At 36.8% G+C, this 23406-nt stretch overlaps 5 protein-coding genes across 5 annotated transcripts; 4 read left to right on the top strand and 1 right to left on the bottom strand.

Annotated features, from left to right (window-relative positions):
* Positions 1-488: 488 nt before the first annotated feature.
* Positions 489-1862, top strand: LOC106136119 (probable ribosome biogenesis protein RLP24). The gene is made up of 3 exons (XM_013336568.2): positions 489-646; positions 725-1047; positions 1642-1862. Exons 1-3 carry the CDS (start codon positions 566-568, stop codon positions 1814-1816), a joined length of 579 nt encoding a protein of 192 aa, XP_013192022.1. The 5' UTR covers positions 489-565; the 3' UTR covers positions 1817-1862.
* A 988-nt stretch (positions 1863-2850) lies between these two features.
* On the top strand, positions 2851-13549 carry LOC106136114 (neither inactivation nor afterpotential protein G). The gene is made up of 11 exons (XM_013336561.1): positions 2851-2977; positions 3500-3702; positions 4078-4302; positions 4763-4975; positions 5670-5833; positions 9710-9870; positions 10328-10449; positions 10824-11007; positions 11564-11708; positions 12498-12659; positions 13420-13549. Exons 1-11 carry the CDS (start codon positions 2851-2853, stop codon positions 13547-13549), a joined length of 1836 nt encoding a protein of 611 aa, XP_013192015.1.
* Positions 13550-14257: 708 nt separating this feature from the next.
* On the bottom strand, positions 14258-16723 carry LOC106136113 (uncharacterized). Its single transcript, XM_060948623.1, has 4 exons — positions 16600-16723; positions 16090-16242; positions 15157-15297; positions 14258-14404 (listed from the first exon to the last, which is right to left on the bottom strand). The coding sequence occupies exons 1-4, from the start codon at positions 16654-16656 to the stop codon at positions 14258-14260; spliced, it is 498 nt and encodes a 165-aa protein (XP_060804606.1). The 5' UTR covers positions 16657-16723.
* A 1855-nt stretch (positions 16724-18578) lies between these two features.
* LOC106136117 (retinol dehydrogenase 13-like) lies at positions 18579-19567 on the top strand. The gene has a single exon (XM_013336566.2). The coding sequence runs from the start codon at positions 18619-18621 to the stop codon at positions 19549-19551; it is 933 nt and encodes a 310-aa protein (XP_013192020.2). The 5' UTR covers positions 18579-18618; the 3' UTR covers positions 19552-19567.
* A 1431-nt stretch (positions 19568-20998) lies between these two features.
* LOC106136111 (retinol dehydrogenase 13-like) lies at positions 20999-23111 on the top strand. The gene is made up of 2 exons (XM_060948489.1): positions 20999-21495; positions 22150-23111. Exons 1-2 carry the CDS (start codon positions 21257-21259, stop codon positions 22832-22834), a joined length of 924 nt encoding a protein of 307 aa, XP_060804472.1. The 5' UTR covers positions 20999-21256; the 3' UTR covers positions 22835-23111.
* The last annotated feature ends 295 nt before the right edge of the window (positions 23112-23406 follow it).

The following is a 23406-nucleotide window of genomic DNA, read 5'->3' as shown; positions in this document are numbered from 1 at the left end:
TCCCGTATAAAGTTGCAAACATCAGACGCGAGTCGTTTCACACCAAGCACCGCTCCAGATCGTGGTCACAAACAAGTCAACCTTCAAGGGAGGAGTCCTCATTCTTAGGACGGTCATGCCATGTCAACAAGTCTGGAAAATTTAATAACAAACAAACATGGACGTACAGTGTCGTACAGCAAGATGCTAAAAAAAATTACTTTTTAATCGAAACAAGTAGCGACATCTTTTGCCGAATAGTTAAGGTTACTGAAAAAAAAGCACTATTCTTATATAATTAACTACTTAACAATAGATGTCGCTAGTGCTATTACTTCCAAAATATAATTACGTAACCATTCGTTTAATTAAGTAAATCAATACTTACACATTGTCGCCTAAATATTATGAAATGGGTATTAAATATCAAAATAATAAATAAATAAAAACTAAAGTGACATTGATAACATTCAGTGCAGCTGTCACTGTCAATGTCATCCACTCCAATCACCAGACCAGTCCAGTCCACTTCACTTTATTTTCTTTCTGGCGTGCTATCTAACAATAAATACATGCACGTGTAAAAATGCGTATAGAAACTTGTTATTTCTGCTCCTCCAGGATATATCCTGGCCATGGCATTCAATTTGTGAGAAATGATTGTAAGGTAGGTCAATTTTCATATATAACCCCATGTTAATAGAATTATCTCATGTAATGCAACCCTAACCAATGTTGATATTAGATTTTCAGATTTTGTCGATCGAAATGCCATGCGGCGTTTAAGAAGAAGAAGAACCCGCGTAAAACGAAATGGACCAAAGCCTACCGTAAGACTGCAGGCAAGGAGCTGGCTATTGACCCATCATTTGAGTTTGAAAAGCGTCGTCACGTCCCAGTGAAATACAACAGGGAATTGTGGAATAAGACCATAGAAGCTATGAAGAGAGTCGAGGAGATAAGACAGAAGAGGTCAAATAATTACATCATGCAGAGATTGAGGAAGGGACGCGAAGTCGAATGGCAGAGGGATGTCAGAGAAGTCCAAAGGGATATTTCACTTATTAGGTAATTTATCAGCTATTTTACATTTAATACAACAACAGAGCTGCATGTTTTTCAAAGTTATGTTAATAATAATAATATAAGCTTTTATTCAGACAAAATTTACATTTACATAACTATTTATTTCTACTGCATCAAGTCTGTTTGTATCTCAATTGTTGACATAGGTCTGGAAGTTATGTACATTAGTTTTTATACTAACCAATTTTTAATTGGTGAGGGTTATCATTGAGTAAACTCTCAAGCAACTGTCCAATACGGGTTAAGGTCTTCTGCAAAGGTTGCAGAGGTCTGATGGGATTCGCTATGTATACAAAAAGCCTGACTCCTCTAATCCAGGTTCGCTGGTCAAAGGCATACCCCAGGCTGCTCTTCAGAGTGGTGAGGATGCAACTGAGACTAAAACTGCTTCATTTTCATCATCAAAGTTAATTTTCAAAGACAAATCTCAAAGTTGAGGATCCACTCTCCACCTCCCAACATGGCCAAATCTCAACATACCCTTTTCAATTTTGGTCACCACATCCTCTTTTGCTTCACAGAGATTTCATGTACACCGATAATAGCCATGTCTTCATGAAAAATTTAATTTTTCAGATCACCAGCTGCTGGCCTCAAACAACGTGCAGCTGAAGAAGAAGACATTGAAATGGTTGAACCTGAAACCATTGAGGTTGTAGACGCTAAAGGCCGCAAGCAGGTCATCGAGGCACCGGTCATGGTACCCGCGACCGGGGAAATGATAGAGGATGGAGGCGATGTGGAGTTATAATTTTCTAGTTATACAAGTCTTGATTATACGCATTTTATTTTTATAACTGAGTTTTATTGTAACATCATTGTCATTTTGCATCCAACAGATTTTTACTCAAATCAATCAATGTTTAGTCAAGTTCCAGTGAGATCAACTCAGTTTATTATAGGTTACTTAAAAATTCCAGTGTAACCTTGATGAATTAAAGTGTAACCCGTGACTTTACTAACTTATGTTTATCCAATATATTAACTGAAACTAAAAGGTGTTAAGTTTAAATAAACTTTTTGACCCATGGAAAGAAAATGTAATTCAACTTGGTGTTCCATGTTTAATTTTTTGTGCCCTTAGTTTACTCGCTGACATATCTTGAACACCCCTCTTTTTGGTCGGTGGTTAAAACAGTAAAATTTGCAAACCTATCAGGTGATTAATAGGTCACTATAAAGAATGTATTGATTTTGTAGACCATGTTAATCCTCTTAAGTCTTTACAGATGTTCTCAACTTTTGGAAAAATATCTGTTTAATTAAAAAATAACAATAAACAATATTAGCTTAAAAGTTTTATAAAATTTGAGTTTGTATTTTGATATTGATGGGTCGGGTTAAATTAAAAATCACCATAACTGCCGGTCCCGCGGGAATTTCGGGAAATCTTCTCTTAGTGCACCCCTAGACCACATAAAACCTATATGTCAAATTTCAAGTCTAGACTCAGTGGTGTGGGCTGTGCGTTGATTGGGAGTCATGCATTCATGTTCTTCTTTAAAACGTTTAGATTAAAAAAAATTGGAAAATACTGAATTAATTACTAACATAAATCCAGTAGTTATATTAATAAATTACTATTAAAAATGCCTAAATTATATTTATTTAGAAGTAAAAATAAAACTGTTTGATACCCCTGCCTAATTCAATTACCCGCGCTGTATAAACTGCTTTATTTCAGCATGCATTAGTAATATAATGAAATAGCTTTCTTTAACATGAAACTATGATTACTTACAGTGTATTAAATAAATTATCAATAATACATAATATAAAATAAGAATGCCTATATATTCCTACATATTTGGTGTTTTTATCGCGTTTATATCGTATGTTGTGTATCAAAAATACGCGAATATTTACACTAGTGTTATAGTGAAGCCGGAAAAAAGATACGACTATATTATCGGTAAGTAATTTATTTTTTTTATATTTAAACGCCTTAAAAAATGCTATAGCAAAACCTTTGCAATGGTCACAGAAACGAATCTATAATAGGGTTCTGGGTTAGTGTTACATTGACCTTTTTTCAATGAGTCTGATATTAATTACAAAGTATAGATTTGGTGTCGAATGGATCAGAAAGAGGATGTCCGACATGTTGATGGTCGAATCTGTAGGTTCCCGGTTAAAATGCAAGATGCGCAGAAAGGCACGGGTTCGAATCCCAAATGTAATAATTTTTTTTCAAACTTATGTATGTATGTTAGTTTGAATAGCTACTAACCGATGCCTATTATCTGGAGTTGAGGTAAGGGAAAAATTCGTGAGGAATCTGCACATTCAGGCAACTGGACATGTTTGTAAACATGATCAATCCAAAATATTCCAGCCAGTCAATATTTATATGCCTAAATTAAGTAACTTAGCGCCTTCATGTAAACCACAATAGAATTTTTCTACAAAACGAGAAATTGCTATTTTACTGCAGTAGGCGCCGGCACCGCAGGATGCGTGCTAGCGTCCAGATTATCTGAAGACCCTAAGACGAAAGTACTACTGATAGAAGCTGGAGGCTACATGGGATACTTCACCAAGATACCTCTGACACCAACAGCCGCACAGCAAGGGCCAAACGACTGGTCTGTTAGGACGACGCCGCAAAAGTATTCCGCGTTCGGGCTATGGCGTCAGGTAAAAATATTTAAAATATATTTGTTAATGTTGTGAAAACTTATAGACTTACATTATATTATGACATTAAATTTTTGCATTCAAAATGTAGATCAGGCGGTCGGCTTTCGTACTGCAATGAACTTAAATTCACATACAACCAATATTAATAAATTTTAGTCTGACCTCCATCTAGTTCAGCTTTTACCACGATCCAATATGGGTTAGGTTCCCCTGCAACGGTTGCGGAGGTCAGACAGGAATCGCTTTCCGTGAAAACCTGACTTACCCAATCCAGGATCTGGCGTTAAAAATGTAACCGGAATTAACGTTGAGGAAGAAGAGTAACGCAGAATGTTATAATATTGATTTAACAGTTAGAAAAATCATTTTTAGACCCAAATAATCCCCCGAGGTAAAGGCCTGGGTGGATCAGGCCAGATCAACTTCCTGATGCACGGCCTTGGTCTTCCCGAGGAGTACAAAAAGTGGGCTCGGTTGGGATTCAAAGGTTGGACCCAAGAAGACTTACAGCCATACTTTATCAAGGCATTTGGGACGGTCCAAAGCGAGTTTGATTCAGGGCATTGCTCGCTAGATGGCGTGTGTCCTGGGTCGGAGGTAGGTAGATGTATATTTGTCACTAACTTCAGCCAAAGGCTTCGCTTTCATGTGAAATTTCATTTCTTTTATTTACCACCGTGCCGTGTGGTTCCCGGCACAAATACAAAACAAAAAAGGATAAGACCACTCCATCTCTTTCCCATGGATGTCGTAAAAGGCGACTAAGGGATATGCTTATAAAATTGCGATCCTTTCTTTTTTGGCGATGGGCTAGCAACCTGTCACTATATGAATAAACATACATACATATGGTCACGTATATATCCCTTGCGGGGTAGACAGAGCCAACAGTCTTGAAAAGACTGAATGGCCACGTTCAGCTATTTAGCTTAATGATAAAATTAAGATTAAAATAGTGGAATTAAAAAAAAATTACAAAATTAAGATTTAAATAGCAGGTATCTCAGTATCTACCTGATGAAATGACTTTAAATGGGATTTTTTTTACTCTTCACAGGCACCAATGAAACTCAAACTCATTGACGAACACAACGACCTAATGAGGACTTTCCGAGAAGCGTCCAGGAGATGGAGTGACAAACACACAATATTCCGGAAACCAACCGCCACTGTCAAAGATGGTATGAGGTTTGGAACGCTCGACGCGTATCTGAAGCCGGCATTGAAACGAAAGAATTTGCATGTTCTGCTCAATACAGAGGGTATTTCGGTAAGATACCTACTTAGGTGAAGCTATAAAACAAAACACATAAAGTATTCCAATACTTAAAACTTTAAAATTCTTACTAGATTCTCTGTTACTTTATAAAGTTTTATTTACTTTCTTACTGAAAGTAGAGTCGATTTTTTTTTTAAATAGATAATGATATTTACATAGTATATCACGTATAGTTATTTCTATATTCCTTGCTTCTTTCTCTTTTCCATGGATGTCGTAAAAGGCGACTACGGGATAGGCTTACAAACTTGGGATTCTTTTTTAGACGATGGGCTAGCTATATATACGATTTGATTTGATTTGATTTGAACGTGGCCTATCAGTCTTTTCAAAATTGTTGGCTCTGTCTACCCCGCAAGGGATATAGACGTGATGACATGTATGTATGTACGTACATACATATTAATTTATTATTATGTGTGGTTCCCGGCACCAATAAAAAAAAGAATAGGACCACTCCATCTCTTTCCCATATCGTAAAAGGCGACTAAGGGATAGGCTTACAAACTTGGGATTCTTATTAGGCGAATGGTTAGCTGTCACTATTTGAAACTCAATTCTATCATTAGGCCAAATAGCTGAACGTCGCCATTCACTCTTTTCAAGACTGTTGGCTCTGTCTACCCCGCAAGGGATATAGACGTGACCATATGTATGTACATGAAACAAGCAGTTAATTTTGCAGATTCGCTTTGAAAACAAAACAGCATCATCTCTATACATACTTCAGAATCATCGAAATTTGGACAACATTTTCGTCAACAAAGAAATCATTCTGTCTGCCGGCGCCATTAAATCTCCACAACTCTTGATGCACTCAGGGATTGGGCCTAAAGAGTTGATTGAACGGTAAGTATTTATCCTTCACTAAAACTGCCGTGTGGTTCCTGGCCATTAAGAATAGGACCACTTCATCTCTTTCTCATGGATTTCGAAAAACGTATCTTGGGATTCTACTTTTAGGCGATGGGCTCGCAAGATGTTACTATTTGAGTCTCAATTCCATCATTAAACCTACACCTAAACGTGGCCTTTCAGTCTTTTCAAGACTTGGATCTGTCTGCTCCGTAAATGATAGAGACGTGATATTAAAGCTATGTAATACTTACACCACCAGTTTTTTTTATACCAACAGAATAAAATATCAGCCTTAGTTAATAAAATTGCGATTATTGTATCGTCAGCCTTCTTAGATTAATAATTATTGTCTATTGTTTGTCAACCTTCTTTGTCAGTCACCAAAATTATTTTTATAGTATCTTAGTCTTAGCTTTCAAAGTTGGGGTTTGGATTTAAGTCTGATTTAAACATTAAGTGCCGTGTGGTTCCCGGCACCAATAAAAAAAAAAAAAAAAAAAAGAATAGGACCACTCCATCTCTTTCCCATGGATGTCGTAAAAGGCGACTAAGGGATAGGCTTACAAACATTGGATTCTTTTTTAGGCGACAGGCTAGCAACCTGTCACTATTTGAATCTCAATTCTATCATTAAGCCAAATAGCTGAACGTGGCCTTTCAGTCTTTTCAAGACTGTTGGCTCTGTCTACCCCGTAAGGGATATAGACGTGATGATATGTATGTATGTATGTATGTATGTTTAAGGGTAAGGCCGCCGAAATTGTCAATTTTTTTGTGTGACTTTTGGTCGCTTTTTGTCGAACTACCATTATGAAGATATACTCCATAAATTGTAAAGTATACCTTAAATATATGTTTACCATCGAAGAATAATATGATAGCCCCTACTGTTACTGTAATACCGGTGCAAAAATTCCAGATATAACTTGTTTGACGACAGTTTAAAATAAAAAAAAGCGTTTTACTTTTGTGTTACATTTTTTTTGTGTGACGAATTTATACCCATTGTTTTGATTAAAACTACCAAATAGCAAAACAAAGTATTAATATGGCATCACTGTTACCGACATATAAATGTAAAAAAGGCAGACAATGTTGTTTTGTCACAGGAGGCATTTTGAAAGTCCGTTACATAATTTGCTCTGATTGAATAAAAAATTTAAAATTGTGATTTTGAAGGTAAGTAACAGAGATTTGTTTATTTTTGTACCGAATTTCTATGCAAAGTGTTTTAAAGTGTGCGTGGAATCGCTCATAAGCGTCTAATTGTAATAAATAACCAAGTTATAACCAAAAAATATTTTAAATATTTTACTTTTGTGTTGCTTTTGTATGACATATGTGTTACGCTTGTATTACTTCTGTGTTATTGTAACACAAATTTACGTGTTGCGTAACACAATAGATTTGTAAAGCCGCATTCACATTCTGTGAATTGAAAGTCGTTTAGTTTAAATGGTGCTACCTACAATCTCCCGTTGAAATAATAATTATTGATGTTTGATTCCTCTCCGTCGTGCTTCTTCCAGCCAGATCAATAGGCAAACAGAAAAAATATAAGTCATTGTTTTGGTTGTAGGTATTGCGTTATTTGAGAGCCCTAAAAAAATGTTTACCTAAGTATTCTATTTACTTTAAAAAAATATTCTCAAATTTACAAACCGCGATGAGTTAATTTTACTGGTCAATGTCTGTGGTACACAAGTGATATAAAAGAACCAAATATACGCGGGGTTTTTATATGTGGTTCAAATATAATGAATGACATTGTAATATGTATTAATGTTATTTACAATTTTGGTTGAAAATTACTTGTTATTGATCTTTGTCGTAATGAATCACATCTTTTCATTGCAGCCAAATCCCTGATGCGCTTCTGTTGTAACAGCTGTAAGGAATCCGATTTCTCCTGTCTTTCAAACCACTTAAAAGCTATTTCTAGAGCTTCAAAAGCTTCTGCGTGAGATGTTCCTTGACATTCACCCTCAGTGTCAGTCTCTTCTTTGAGATGAGAGCGGGAGTAAACATTCGGAGGCGCGTTTAAACTTGTCCCCACATGTCTAGTAGCGCGGTACTGGAGCCGTGACGCGAGTCCGGATAATCGGAATTTCGGATAATCGGGATTCTACAAGTTTTCCCTGCTAGTAGTAGTGGTATGTGCAGTACAACAGAAAGTTAGTTGTGTTCATAATATTTTTGAAATTAAAAATATTGGTAAAATTACAAAAGTCTTTTATTCAAACCCTTTTTTACGGCCTCTGTGGCGCAGCGGTAGTGCGCTTGTCTGTGTCACCGGAGGTCCCGGGTTCGATTCCCGGCCAGGGCATGATGAGAAAAGAACTTTCTCTGATTGGCCTGGGTCTTGGATATTTGTCAATATAAGTATTTATTATAAAATATACCTAGTATCGTTGAGTTAGTATCTCGTAACAAAAGTCTCGAACTTACTTCGAGGCTTACTCAATCTGTGTAATTTGTCGCGTATATATTTATTTATTTACTTTTTCATTACCTACTTCATTTTTACTACAGTTACTTACTTATATTCGTTAAGGTTATTTTAGTCACCAATCTGAAACGAACTTTACCCAAAATGTTCGTTGCTTTTGGGTTACATTTGTGTTATGGTAACTCAAAATGTCTTGTGTTACTTTTGTGATACAATTGACAATTTTCGCGGCCTGACCCTTAAACATTAAGATTGTTTTTTGTTTTTTTTTTTTAAATCCATATCATCATCATCTATGAATCTTACAAAAACTCGTCACATATTGTTATCAACTGAATAAATCCATTAAGACTATGATCTGAAGTAAATAACTGACACTATTTCATCATCATCAACGCCGTAATACGATTTGTTGAAATGTCTCGTTATCCAATTAAGTCGTTTCAGTGCCGGGGCGGCCGACACAATTTTTCTGGTTATGCAATTTTGATGGAGTGAAATAATAATAGATAGATTATCTTACTGTGATTTCCGGGTTATATTATTTATATGCGTACCAAACTATTTTAGCTCAGCGTGCGTTCAGTTAAAATTATATAACGCACAGGAATAAAAAGTCTATAATATAAATTTAGAAAACATACATACATACATATCATCACGTCTATATGCCTTACGGGGAAGACAGAGCTAACAGTCTTGACTAGACTGAAAGGCCACGTTCAGCTATTTGGCTATAGAAGAATTTAGAAAAAAATGTTATAAAATCCAGCTACTAAAGGTACTCATGTTTTTAACAAATAAGTATGTTATGTAATAGATGGATTTAAAATAATTTAGTTACTTAGGTAGGTATGAATTTTTGCAGTTGATAAGTACATACCTACTTCCCTAAAACTAAGTTAAGATGACCCAAAATCGAGACGACAAAATATTAACAATTATAATATAGGAAAATTAAAAATTTCTTGTCAAAATAGTCTAAGCTCTGCCTTTTCTATTTATATTGATATTGCCGTGTGGTTTCCAGCACTTTTGAATAGGAACACTCAGTGTCTTTCTCATAGATATCATAAAAGGCGACTAGGGGTTAGGCTTATCAACTTGGGACTCCTCTTGTAGGCGATGGGCCAGCAACCTGTCACCATTTAAAACTCAATTCTCTCATTAAGCCAAATAGCTGAACGTGGCCTTTTTTCAAGACTTTACGATCTGTCTACCCCGCAAGGGACATAGACGTGACTATATGTATGTAAGTATGCATACCTTTTCTCTCAAACGTTTCCACCTGACCTTGGAGTTATACCTTCTTAGTAATTCAGCTTTTATTCCTTCACTCAGCATGACCAAACTATTTTAAGCATATTTTCCGCACCTGTCACTATATTTACATCATTAAATTCTCTAACATCTTTCAGATTAAGGATAAAACTCGTATCAGCCAACGAGAGGGTAGGCAGAAACCTTCACGATCACATGAACATACCAATCTACGTCAGCATCAAGAAACCTATAAGCGTTACGCTGGCCAAAGTCTTCAGTTTCGGGACGTTTTGGGACTATTTCTGGAGCGGCCAAGGTATAAATCCTGTTCCTAATATTCCTGGCTTTATCCCAGTGCCGTGTGTGTCCCGGCACCAAAAGTAAAAATAATAAGACCGCTCCATCTCTTTCCCATGGAAATTGTAAAAGGCGACTAAGGGATAGGCTTATAAACTTGGGATTCTTCTTTTAGGCGACGGGCTAGCAACCTGTCTCTACTTGAATTTAAATTCTATCAAAAAGCTAAAAAAGAATCCCAAGTTTGTAAGCCTATCCCTTAGTCGCCTTTTACAATTTCCATGGGAAAGAGATGGAACGGTCTTATTATTTTTACTTTTGGTGCCGGGAACCACAAGGGATAGGTCCTTAGTCGCCTTTTACGACATCCATGGGAAAGAGATATAGTGGTCTTCTTCTATTCTATTTGTATAAGTTATTTGTACCAAGATCATTATATATCAATCCCAAAATCAATTTATCTTAACAATTTTCAGGTTTATTATCATTTGCACCCATGGCCGGCATCGAGTACCAGAACTCATCAGCTCTGATGCTGTTCTCAATGGGTACAGCCAGCGAGACGCTGCTAAGAGATCTGTCCAATTATAAACCCAAGGTAAGGTTTCCTGGTCATCTGAAGTCGATAATGACTCTGAAGTCGATAATGACTCTGAAGTCGATAATGACTCTGAAGTCGATAATGACTCTGAAGTCGATAATGACTCTGAAGTCGATAATGACTCTGAAGTCGATAATGACTCTGAAGTCGATAATGACCAAAGAGCATGAGTATAAGATACCTGAAGGGTTAGTGTGAGTATTCAAGTAATCACGAATTTGTATTAAATTGCATTAGTGCCATCGCGTTACTACTAGATGGCGCTGATCAAATCACATACAAATTCGCGTTTACTTGATCGACGCATTTGATGGAGTAAAACTCGCACTAACCCTACTGATTTCTTTATAGTTTGCCCAATTTTTTTATAGGTATTCCGCGACACGTTCGTTTTCCACAACGACTATAAACGGGAAGGCTTCATGTTTCTGGCCTCGTGCGCTCAGCCCAGGAGTAGAGGGACTGTCACCATCAGGGATACGAGTTCGAAATCACCGCCTATAGTGAATCCTAACTATTTATACGATGGAGGTGATGTCAAGTGTATAATAAAAGGTGTGTTGATGAAGACCAATTAATTATTTATTTATTTAAACTCCGTGTAGTTCCTGGCACCAATAGAAAAAAGAATAGGACGACTCCATCTCTCTCCCATGGATGTCGTAGAAGGCGACTAAGGCTTATAAACTTGGGATTCTTCTTTTAGGCCATGGGCTAGCAACCTGTCACTATTTGCATCTGAATTCTATCTTAAAGTCAAATAGCTGAACGTGGCCTATCAGTCTTTTCAAGACTGTTGGCACTGTATACCCCGCAAGGGATATAGACGTGATTATATGTATGTATGTATGTTAAACTCAGTGCACGTGAAATGTGCAGCAGGTGGATTTGCCGTAGCAATACCATTAGGTTTTCTGTGCCAGTCGAACCTTTGGACCAAACTAAGAATGGATGCACAGGTGATGCGATATGTATAAAATGAACTAAGTTTTCTTAATTTTAAATAAATGGTCTACTCATACCTACGCTTACTCTATCAAAATTATTTTAACTGGTCAGAAAATATTTTTTTATACTGCCTATTAATTATTAGAATTCTACTTCTTCACAGCATTGCGAAGAGCTGAGCAGTTGGTGTCTTCTGAGCCATTCCAGGAGATAGGGGCCAGGATACACTGGCCGAGACCGGAACGATGTCTGTCCTTATGGAACTATTCTAAGGAAGATCAAATTGGAGCCGCATTTAGAAGGAAAAAGTCAGTCTTTCAAGATTTTCTTAATTGTATAATAGCTTTGCTTGATTTTAAGCCAAGAATGCCGTGCCGTGTGGTTCCCGGCACCATTACAAAAAAGAATAGGACCACTCCATCACTTTCCCACGGATGTCGTAAAAGGCGACTGGAGGATAGGCTTATCAACTTGGGATTCCTCTTTTAGGCGATGGGCTAGCAACCTGTCACTATTTGAATCTCAATTCTATCACTAAGCGAAACAGCTGAGCGTGGCCTATCAGTCTTTTCAAGACTGGTGGCTCTGTCTACCCCACTAGGGATATAGACGTGATCATATGTATGTATGTATGTATTATTTATTTCATCCTCGACATTAGGGATCAAATAAAGGACGTCCTGGTAAAAGGTCAGGTTAAGAGTACCCGAAACCGCCGAGCTTGCATGAAGAGATGTATGAATTGTGGATGAAGCGAAGGAAGTATGCAGAGATCGTGGCAAGTGGAAAGAGGTAGTCTCTTGCTACCCCTCCGAGAAAGAGGCGTGATTTTATGTATGTATGTATCCTCAACATTTCCATTTTAAAATACCAACGTTTTAAATACCTAATATAAGTAGGATCCCGTATAAATGGTATCACCAACGTCAACATATTGGTTATAAGCGGACCTGGGGTCCTGGTTCCTGTTTTCTTCCCAGAGATATATATTAGATCCATTATCGCTAATGGGAGGAATTTCCCAATTTAATGGCCATCGTCAATCTAAACTAATATAAGAAAACACCATGATGACTAATCGAATTTCCTCCCACTAGGCTTAAAAGCAAGAAGTCTCAAGTATTGAAGCTGTCACGCCCCACCCAACCTCAATCCCCCCCAGACGAGTACCTCGAGTGCATCATCAGGGAAGTGGCCGTGACTGGACACCATGTGGGAGGCAGCTGTTCTGGTGGGAGCGTGGTCGATAGCGAATTAAGGTTCGTTCTTATTTACTCAAGGGATCCACGGTCAACTGGTCTTCCGAAAGTAAGCCATGGTCTATTGAGTGCATCATCAGGGAAGTGGCCGTGACTGGACACCACGTGGGGGGCACCTGTTCTGGTGGGAGCGTGATCGATAGCGAATTAAGGTTCGTTCTTATTTACTCAAGGGATCCATGGTCAACTGGTCTTCCGAAAGACTAAACTTTGGTCTATTGAGAGCATCATCAGGGAAGTGGGGCCGTTGTAGATAACGAATTAAGGTTTCTTCTTATTTCTTACGACTAAGGGAAAGGCTTATAAACTTGGTACTCTTCTTGGTAGGCGATGGGCTAGCAACCTGTAACTATTTGAATCTCAATTCTTGTCATAAAGCCAAATAGCTGAACGTGGCCTGTCAGTCTTGGCTCTGTCTACACCGCAAGGGATATAGACGTGTTTATATGTATGTATGTTAATAATTTAGCACCTTACCAGTTTTATTTTATTAGTATTATCCTATTCATATCCTATTAATATTATAAATGCGAATGTTTGTAAGTATGTCAGCATGGATGTTTGTTACTCTTTCACGCAAAAACTACTGAACCGATTACGATGAAATTTGATATGTAGGTAGCTGAAGATCCAGAATAACATATAAGCTTCTTTTTATTCCGGAGTTCCCGCGGGATTGATAGGGTATCTATGCGGACGAAGTCGCGGCCTCTGGTCATACATAGTTTAATGATTTGTCAATTATTTTATTAAATTCCAGAGTAAAATCCACGACAAACCTTCGTGTAATGGATGCCAGCATACTACCTTCGCCTGTGTCTTTGTTCCCCAATTCTGTGATCGTCACAATGGCGGAGAAAGCGGCTGATCTTATCAAGAGGGCCTTATGAATTTAACATTTCCAAGATTATGAAAAGTTGGGCCTCATGAATTAAATATTTTTAAGATATTATTTTATAGATTTTTATTTTTCTTATCAAATTTATGACTTCCCACACAAGAAATTTGTTATTTTCATATTGCTAGAAGTGACTTGTGATTCCCGCCACTTTGATAGCCCAAATAGGACTACTGCATCTCTTTCCCATGGATGTCGTAAAAGGCGACTAGGAATGTCGGGAAAGGGGAAAACTTGTGTTTCATCTTTTATTCGATCATGTGATGAATCTCAATATTATCCTTAAGCCCTACAGCTAAACGTGGCCTTTCAATCTTTATGAGACTGTAGACTCCGTCTACCCCGTAAGGGATAAAAATGTCATTAGGACAAGATAGGCCCAAGCTTCCTCCAATACCTCTCCCGGAATGAGGCGCGAGTTTACTTATGCATATAAAAGTAAACCATCAAAAACATTCTGTAAAAAACCCAAGTCTCGTATCTCAGTCTTTCTACAGTAAAAAGTTGTGAGATCCATGTAATACCAAGTCGGTTAATCTATTTAGTCTCTACTTAAAGGTCCTTCTGCCTTAAGTAATTACATAAGTTATTATCAAGCCAATATTAAAAATATTTTAAGTTTTAAACAACAGATGGCATTCTCTACCAGTCAAAACTGCACCATAACTATATGTAAATTTAGCTGAAGACAATTCTATGATCAAATTTTTATTTTTATCGAAACTTTAAAAATTACATGTTTTGTTTCGGTCAACGTTAAAGTCCAGTAAAGTAGGGCTTCGCCTTTCGGCAACGGGAATGGGTAATTCTTCGGAGGTATCTCCAAGTTGATTACTCTGTAGGTGCCCTGGTGGAAACAGACGAACATACATTTATATACATATACATATATATACAGGGTGAATTTTTAATCGTTATTGCAAAATTCGCATAATATTAGGACCATGAAAAGGACGTGGATTTTAATAAAAATAAGTAGCAAAATGTTAAAAAATAAATGTTTTTTCTACCATAAAAATTGGTCGATCAGCCCCCATAGTATCGCACGCGCGACGCCGTTTTCATCGCGCGAGAAGCTATCGCAGTCCAGTTTTACGTCATAATAAAAAGCGAAATAGCCGAAGTGCCGTGTGGTTCCCGGCACCAATATAAAAAACAATAGGACCGCTCCATGTCTTCCCCATGGATGTCGTAAATGGCGTCTACGGGATAAGCTAATAAACTTGGGATTCTTTTTTTTTACGCGATAGGCTAGCAACCTGTCAAGATTTTGAAACACAATTCCATCATTAATCCTAACAGCTAAACGTGGCCTTTCATCATGTACGTCTTTCAAGACTGCTGGCTCTGTCTACCCACAAGGGACATAGACGTGATTATATGAATGTACGAATGCAGATTGAAGTCATTACGTGTGAAAACCTTGTCCAATCCAGGGTCCTATTCAAAGGAGCGGGCTCCTCTCAGGAAAGGTGAGGATTTGACTGAGACTCGCGCCAGGAGGAAAAAGAAGAAGTATAATTTTGTACTATGTATTTTCTTGTTACTGTGTAAATTTCTATGCAATAAAGATATTACGAACAAACAAGCAAGACTCACCGCTGGAAAAGGGCAAGTCTTCCTCATGCCGAAGTATTTCAGCACGAAGTCTTCCAACCAACGATGTCTGTATACGTCGCAAACTTTCATTTGGAAAAGCACATCGTTCCCCGTGCGTTTGCTGGCGTATACGATAGTCATCTGTAACACGTTATTTATGCTTAGGTAGTTACAATTATTAGTTGCCGTGTGGTTCCCGGTACTTATAAAAAAAGAATAGGACCATAATGTAGCAAAAGGCGACTAAGGGATAGGCTTATAAACTTGGAATTCATCTAGTCTTTTTCTAAAGTGCCTTAACCGTCATGAGCTGTCGTTAAATGTATTTTATAATAGTTATAATTTATCCCTTTACAAAAGTATTATATTATATACTTACTGCCCCGCAAGGGATATAGATGTGATTGTAAGTATGTATGTAGATAGATAGATATGGTCACGTCTATATCCCTTGCGGGGTAGACAGAGCCAACAGTCATGAAAAGACTGAATGGCCACGTTCAGCTATTTGGCTTAATGATAGAATTGAGATTCAAATAGTGACAGGTTGCTAGCCCATCGCCTAAAAAAAATCCCAAGTTTGTAAGCCTAAGTATATATGTATAAATATAAAATAGGTGTCATGGAAGTACTGTCCATATCCCTTGCGGGGTAGGGAGAGCCAACAGTCTTGAAAATACAGATCACGCTCAGCTGTTTGGCTAAATGGTAGAATTGAAATTCAAATAGTGACAGGTTGCTAACACATCGCCTAAAAATAACCCCAAGTATATAAGCCTATCCCTTAGTCACCTTTTATGAAATCTATGGGAAAGAGATGGAGTGGTCCTATTCTTTGTATTAGTGCCGGCAACCACACGGCACAACGTACACACACGTACAGTATACGTTATGATACGCGGTAGATTTACCAAATGAACAAATTAAACTTACCGTTACGTTATTACCCCAAGGGTGCAGCGTGGTCATACTGATGTTGGACCTGTAGGGCTCTCCCCTCTTAACCCTGCCAGTGAAGGCCTGGGGGTTGACCACGTATTTAGGGTCATAACTGGTTATCGTAGCACGCTCCTGTATCGGTTCCAACTGGAAAATGAAATAAACATAGTAATTAAATTTTTTGTAGAAAGTATATTGACTAAGCCATAAGAGGAGTTTAAGTGGGACTGTTGAAGTGTAAAGACTAAGACGAACGTACATACATATGGTCACGTCTATATCCCTTGTAGGGTAGACAGTAATTGAGATTAAAATAGTGACAGGTTGCTAACCCATCGCCTAAAGACAGTCCCAAGTTTGTTAGCCTATCCCTTAGTCGCTTTTTACGACATCCATGGGAAAGAGATGGAGTGGTCCTATTCCATTTAGTATTGGTGCCGGGAACCACACGGCACCAATACAAAAAAGAAAACATACCTCGACATGCCAATAAAGAAAACATACCTCGGATTGACAAATAAATGAATGCAATATTATGAAACACATTAAAAATATGATCATTTTCAGTAAATTTGTTTATTTCACTTCATTTCCACTTCGAACAATGTTCATTCAGTACTGAATTTGATCGTATGTCTCATAAAATCATTTCGAGCGTTAAATCACTTTTGATAAACATCTCTTTACTACGTACAAAGATTATTCTGTTTTATGATTTACGTGAGATATTACAATAATATACATATTATAAACCAATACGAAAAGTATGTCTGTACATTGAAAATATTAAAAAAAAATGTTGGTTGCGATTAAGCTAACTCTGATGCCATGTTAGGCGCCGTACATGCAAAATCGCGGGAAACAGCTAGTTTTTAATATAATTACATAATCGGCTACGTTTACCTATATATTGTGCCAATGATAAGAGGTACTCGACCGTAAAAAAGGATGTAATAAGTTGATAAACAACTATTTATACGAGTATAATGTACACGTGGACATCCATTCGTTATGCCGATTACGCGATCTTTTTAGTATTAAAAAAAAATATTTAACAAATACAGTCAGTCGGAGCAGATACAAAATAAATATAGTCAATTTATTTAGGTTGTTTGACTAGGCAAATTTACAAGTAGAGTGTAGATGGAAAGGTAGGAGTGGGGAGGTACCTTGGTCAAATTAAGGACGTCCTGACAAAGGGTCAGGTCTAGAATGCCCGAAATAGCCGAGCTTGCATGAAAAGTTTTGAATGTGGATGAAGCGAAAGAAGTATGCGGAGATCGCGGCAAGTAGAAAGATGTAGTCTCTGTCTACCCCTCCGTTACACATCGATTTTTAAGTAATAAGTCAAATACAAATTCATAATGTTTATTCATTATTTTGGGACATCTCGTACATTACTTAATAATTATCATATCTTTTGGTTTCACAACATTGTTTGACGTCAAATAAATTACTTAAAACAAGTTTAGTGCCGCTTTTAAGGCGTCTGTGCAGAATAAGTGGTAACAAACTGCACTGCAGCATTTTCTTCAAAAACGTCAATTAAAGATAATTAATAGCAAAACTAATTCTTATTAATTATTTTGTTTTTCTTCACATAACTATAAATTAATTTTGAAATGTATTTTTGCACAAAACAGCAGAGCTTGTATGAAGAGAGTTATGAATGTGGATGAAGCGAAATAAGTATGCAGACATCGTGGCAAGTGAAAAGATTTAGTCTCTGCCTACCCCTCCGGGAAAAGGCGTGATTTTATGTATGTTTGTATTTATGAACAAAAAGACATGGACAACAAATGAAATTAAAAAAATTAAAAATTATATGATTAACTTGTATCTAGTTAATCATAGGTATAATTTTGCCTGGTAGTGTATGCGTAGGCACAACACACCTACGCGATGCAATATCCACACTTCTTATTTGGCGAGTGTATGCATTTATTTGCATTTACTGCGTCATATAATTACCATGGATTCTCGTAAAAAAAAAGTAAATACATCTGTCTGTATCTGTACTGTACATAATCTTGTGTCTGGCAGTCTAGAAAATTAAGACTTTATTATTTTAAAAATATATTGTGCCTGCTTCTTTCCTTAAAGGCTTTTTATAGCCTTTGCGTGGGACTATTTCCTAGCAAATTGTAGTATATATCTCAATTCCATTTTTAAACCATTCCAGCTGAACGTGGCCTGTCGATTTTTTTCTTTTTTTGAGACTTTTATGCTATATTATATACTTAGTTTTAAACTTACAAAATACCATTAGGTACAATAATAATTACCGGCTTTTAACTAAGTATATTGCATGACAAATTGTCTACTACCGTCAAGTGTTCATTTCGATTCTAGTAAAAAAACCTCATGAATAGTAGATAAATCTTTGTCCTCTGACGCACGATTATTGTCCATTTATTTGCGCGATCACGAGCGGTAAATCCCAAAGCGATTATAAAATGACTATCTGTAGTACGGACGTCAACCCTTTTTGCCTTGGTAATAAAAATAACAGGTCCAATCAGGATGTGGTCGCCAGTCTTTGAGTTTGATCCTTCTTGCGATGTTGTGTGTGAGATGTGTAAATTAAAAACAAGGTTGGACGGGAAAATAGCTGTTGTGACCGGCGGCAGTGCTGGTATAGGATACGAAACAGCAAAGGAACTTGCCAAATATGGAGCCAAAGTTATCATCGCTAGTAGAAATGAAACCAAACTGAAGTTAGCTACAGAGAAATTGATTTACACAACTGGCAATAAAGATGTGAATTATAAAAGAGTAGATTTGGGGTCTCTGAAATCTGTGAGACGATTCGCAAATGAGTTGTATAATGAAGACAGGATTGATTTTTTGATAAACAATGCAGGAGCAGTAGGCCTTTCAGATCGGTTGACTGATGATGGCTTAAACCTGACGATGCAAGTGAACTATTTTGGTGTATTCCTACTGACTTATCTACTAGTGCCTATGATGAAGTTGTCATCACCGAGCAGAATAATAATTGGAACAGCGTCGTCAATGTATATCGGTGAAATAGATTTTCATCACTGGAATGATATAGGCCGCTACAATGTTCTAACATCACTGGGAACATCAAAACTAGCCGATTCGTTATTCACGGTTGAATTACACGAACGACTGCAGAATTGTGGTGTCAGCGTAAATGGTTTTGATCCTTTTTTGGTTCGAGGTACTGATATATTCGGCAATCTTGATACATTAACTGGTGAAGTATCAAAATTGTTTGTTGACATAACCGGCAGGGAAAGAAAGGACGTTGGCGCTGAACTGGCGTATTTGGCAGCAAGTCCAGACTTTGACAATGTGAGCGGAGAGTATTTGAAGTTCTGTAACGTTTGGCCTAACCACTGGTTGGTCAAAGATAAAGAACTAAGAAAAACATTGTGGGAAAAAACTAAAGACGCCGTGCGGATAACTGCAGAAGAGGAATGGGATTAAATTTATCATAAGACATTGTGACATATACCTAGTCTGTTGTATAAAATACATGTTTTATATTTCAATGTTTTTCTTTTTGTTTTTTTTTTTTGTTATTACATAATTTCGTTACCGGACGAGCCGACCACTTTAAAAAGTAAATTATTTTAATCAACTTTGTAAACTTGTAACTTTGTGCCGTGTGGTTCCCGGCATTAATAGAAAAAATAATAAAATACCACTCCATCTCTTTCCCATGGACGCCGTAAAAAGCGACTAAGGGATAGGCTTATGAACTTGTGATTAGAAGAAATTTACGCGATAGGCGGCTATTTGAATCTCAATTCTATCTTAAAGCCAAATAGCTGAACGTGGCCTATCCCTCAGTCTTTACTTTCTACTTTGTCAGTCGCATGCCCTATTTCACAGAATTGTGACCAGCACAATACTAACTGCTACATTTTGAAATTGTCCTGCTTTATTTAGAACGAGATTGCAACTTTGATTTGACTATGTTTTTTTTAAACAATAATTTTTTTTATGTATTACATTGACATACAAATATACCAAGAGAGAGTGAGTCGGAACGTTGAACGCCTCGACGAACGTACCGTAATCAAATCAGGGACTTTCTGGTCGTCCTTTTTGTATGTTATATACCTATATACCTATCTGAGAGCTATATCTTTCAACATACAATTGAAACATTGCAACGAATATCTCGAAACTGTCACAGTTTAAACAAGGCGTGCCAATGGTCTGAAAACTGATGAAAAAGGTATTAAAGCGGATTCCAGGCTCCGAAGCGTTATGATGGAGGGTGCAACTGGGAATGCGCAAAGTTGAGAGAGAGAGAGTTTTAACGATAAGTAAGCAACCAATAATGATGGATCCCTGTGAATTCCCTGATGCCAAAACCCGGGTAAATCAAATCAAAATAAATATATTTATTTGTGAATGCAGACGTATAATGATGGTACATTAAAATTAAATTATTGTGCTCTGTAATTTGGCAAAATGTCGTACCTACAAAAAAAAAAGTTAGAACATAACATATAACTTTTTTATGCAATCGTATAAAACATACAGCTGAACGTGGGGAAGGAACTTTAAGGAAAGAATCCCTTTAAAGAACAGAACGAAACGCTCCTCAAAACGAACACCTATCCACCCTTGCTGGTACTTCGCCCAAACAAATTGGCCACTGGAGAGAGAAGATATACATAGATCCTCCGGGTAAGAAGCGCGATTTTATTAATGTAACCACATATATGTATACATACATATAGTCACGTCTATATCCCTTGCGGGGTAGACAGAGTCAACAGTCTCGAAAAGATTACGAAGTATAAAACAAATAATTCTTGACACAGATCAAGGCACCTGGTTTACCTCGAAGACATTTCGAGGCCATCATATCATGTTTCAATTTTTATTTTAGTTATTACAAATTTACCGCCAAGAATGGACGTAATCTTCTTAGAATTATATACCTACAGTGATTTTATTTAACATAACAAAGCAATAGTGTTCATAAATAAACTAGAAGGATTGTTAATTTAAAAATTCTACAAATTCAATAGGACATTTCTTTTATTTCAATTCCAAATATATGATCAATATGATCTGAGGTACAAAAAAATACTGAGGCACAAGAATCTACCTGAGGAATAAAACTAACTTACTATTGGAAAATTAATCACTAATTTAACAAAACCCCAAAACAATGGTGATCCGTGATGACTTCTACAAATGTGAGACAGACGTCCAATTGAACGGCAAAGTTGCCATTGTGACCGGAGCTACTTCAGGTACTGGGCTGGAAGTAGCCAAGAATTTGGCTAGACGGGGTGCCAGAGTGATTATAACTGGTAGAGACACCAAAAGGCTGGAGGATGCTGAGAAGAACATAAAACAATCGTCGGGAAATGATAATATTGTGTCTAGGAAGATGGATTTTGGAAGGTAAGGTTATTCATACATACTTACATATAATCATGTCCATATCCCTTGCGGGTTGACAGAGCTAAAAGAGAGACAGAGTCTTAAAAAGACTGATAGACCACGTTTAGCTGTTTGGCTTAATGATAGAATTGAGATTCAAATAGTGACAGGTAGCTAGTCTGTTGCCTAAAAGAAGAATCCCAATTTTATAAGCCTTTGTCGCCTTTTACATAAGGTTATTTTGTATTATCTTATAGGTAGCTCTTAATATATGAATATATCATGTCTTTTTCCTTTACGCACGGGGTAGACATGGCCAATTGTTTTGAAAAGACTAGAAGGTTATGTAGGTACAGCTTGATCGCCCAGTCGAGTTTCCCTTGACATACTTCATTATTTTATTTTGCTATAAACATATTATGAAGTTTCATCAAAAATAACCAAGTATTTTCGATTAAATTAGCGTTTACAAGCGCATCATATTTTACATTTATTATATTTTATTGATTAGCATAAAAATTATAATTTATAAAGTACAACATCCTACTAAACGTGGCCTTTTATTCTTAACTGTTGGTTCTATCAAGCCCGTAAACGCTAAAAACATAATGCTTATATGGAGTTAGTATGAGAAGCGTAAGCAATTTTAAATTAGAAATTTAATTTAATTTACAGATTGGAAACCGTAAGAGACTTTGTCAAAGAAACGATAGCCACAGAGCCTAAATTAGATATCTTAATAAATAACATTGGTGCAATCGGACTACAAGACATGCAAACACAGGACAATCTACACCTAATGATGCAAGTCAACTACTTCGGAACATTTCTGCTTACTTATCTGTTATTCCCGTTATTAAGTGCATCTGCACCGAGTAGAATAGTAAATGTATCATCTCTAGCACTCATTTTAGGTCACATAGATCTGGATCATATGAACGATGTGGGAAAATACTCAAACTTTGGCTACTACTGCAACGCTAAACTGGCAGAAATTTTATTTACAGTTGAAATGAATAAAAGAATAAACGGTAGTGGTGTTGAGGTGTTCAGCATGGATCCAGGTTTAGGCAAATCGAAATTCTTCAGACATCTAGACAATGGAGTTTTAAAAGATATTTTACATAAAGGATTGGAAATTTTTGGGTTACCATTAGAAAGAGTAGCAACTCTGCCTGTGTATTTGGCTGTAGATCCAAAAGTAGCAAATTTTAGTGGGAAACATTATAGATATTGTGAAAAATATTACAGTAGTTGGTTTGCTGAGGACGAAGAACTAACCAGAAATCTTTGGAAGGAATCGAAAAGGCTTTTAAATATAACTGGACTTGAAGATTGGGAAGAGAAAGGAATTAGATAATAGAAGAAAGCTTAGGAAAAAGTAAAAGTTTGGTAAAAAAATATACAAAAGGTTATGGAAAATGCACGCGACTACTGAACCCAAAGAAGAATTTATGTTTGGCGTCTTTAAAAGGAATCTCAGAAAATGACGACCTTGTTGCCCGCGACTTCGTTAATAATCAGCAGATTACAGAGAGAGAAAAAATTGTTTATACCTGCAAACAACCTGTATACGGTAAAACCTGTTTGCTTGACTTCTTTCTTTTTGGATTTAATTTTACGGCCAATGTCATGACATTGACCGTTATAAAAAAAAGGTACTTTTTGGCTTTAATAAATAATGATCACAGAAAATGGAATTCTTTTCTATCACATTCATACCTCCTTCCGACACAGAAGAATATTAATTCCGTCTTTCTAAACTAAGGGACAAAAGTGCTTACAATCTTCATTAGTTTTGAGGGCTTATTCTGCAATGGCACTCCCGGACTAATAAATATAAGGAAATGTTACATCTGCTTCAAATATTTTTATATCTGTGTGGCACACACTTTGTTTTTTCTTTGCCACTAAATCGCAATAAATCAAGTT

Source organism: Amyelois transitella, chromosome 16 (assembly GCF_032362555.1).
Source record: "Amyelois transitella isolate CPQ chromosome 16, ilAmyTran1.1, whole genome shotgun sequence".
Lineage (NCBI taxonomy): Eukaryota > Metazoa > Arthropoda > Insecta > Lepidoptera > Pyralidae > Amyelois > Amyelois transitella.
The sequence above is the reverse complement of the archived record's forward strand: the minus strand, read 5'-3'. Positions and strand labels throughout refer to the sequence as shown.

Excerpts from the sequence above, each read along its gene's own strand:
- LOC106136114 (XM_013336561.1), top strand. The coding sequence starts at position 2,851 with ATGCCTATATATTCCTACATATTTGGTGTTTTTATCGCGTTTATATCG. Across the intron at positions 2,978-3,499 it reads AAGATACGACTATATTATCG|TAGGCGCCGGCACCGCAGGA; the intron begins GTAAGTAATTTA and ends ATTTTACTGCAG. Across the intron at positions 4,976-5,669 it reads TCAATACAGAGGGTATTTCG|ATTCGCTTTGAAAACAAAAC; the intron begins GTAAGATACCTA and ends TTAATTTTGCAG.
- LOC106136111 (XM_060948489.1), top strand. The coding sequence starts at position 21,257 with ATGGTGATCCGTGATGACTTCTACAAATGTGAGACAGACGTCCAATTG. Across the intron at positions 21,496-22,149 it reads AGGAAGATGGATTTTGGAAG|ATTGGAAACCGTAAGAGACT; the intron begins GTAAGGTTATTC and ends TTTAATTTACAG.
- LOC106136113 (XM_060948623.1), bottom strand. The coding sequence starts at position 16,656 with ATGATCATATTTTTAATGTGTTTCATAATATTGCATTCATTTATTTGT. Across the intron at positions 16,243-16,599 it reads CATTTATTTGTCAATCCGAG|TTGGAACCGATACAGGAGCG; the intron begins GTATGTTTTCTT and ends TTCATTTTCCAG. Across the intron at positions 14,405-15,156 it reads AGACTTGCCCTTTTCCAGCG|GGCACCTACAGAGTAATCAA; the intron begins GTGAGTCTTGCT and ends TGTTTCCACCAG.
- LOC106136117 (XM_013336566.2), top strand. The coding sequence starts at position 18,619 with ATGTGGTCGCCAGTCTTTGAGTTTGATCCTTCTTGCGATGTTGTGTGT.
- LOC106136119 (XM_013336568.2), top strand. The coding sequence starts at position 566 with ATGCGTATAGAAACTTGTTATTTCTGCTCCTCCAGGATATATCCTGGC. Across the intron at positions 647-724 it reads TTGTGAGAAATGATTGTAAG|ATTTTCAGATTTTGTCGATC; the intron begins GTAGGTCAATTT and ends TGTTGATATTAG. Across the intron at positions 1,048-1,641 it reads AGGGATATTTCACTTATTAG|ATCACCAGCTGCTGGCCTCA; the intron begins GTAATTTATCAG and ends TTAATTTTTCAG.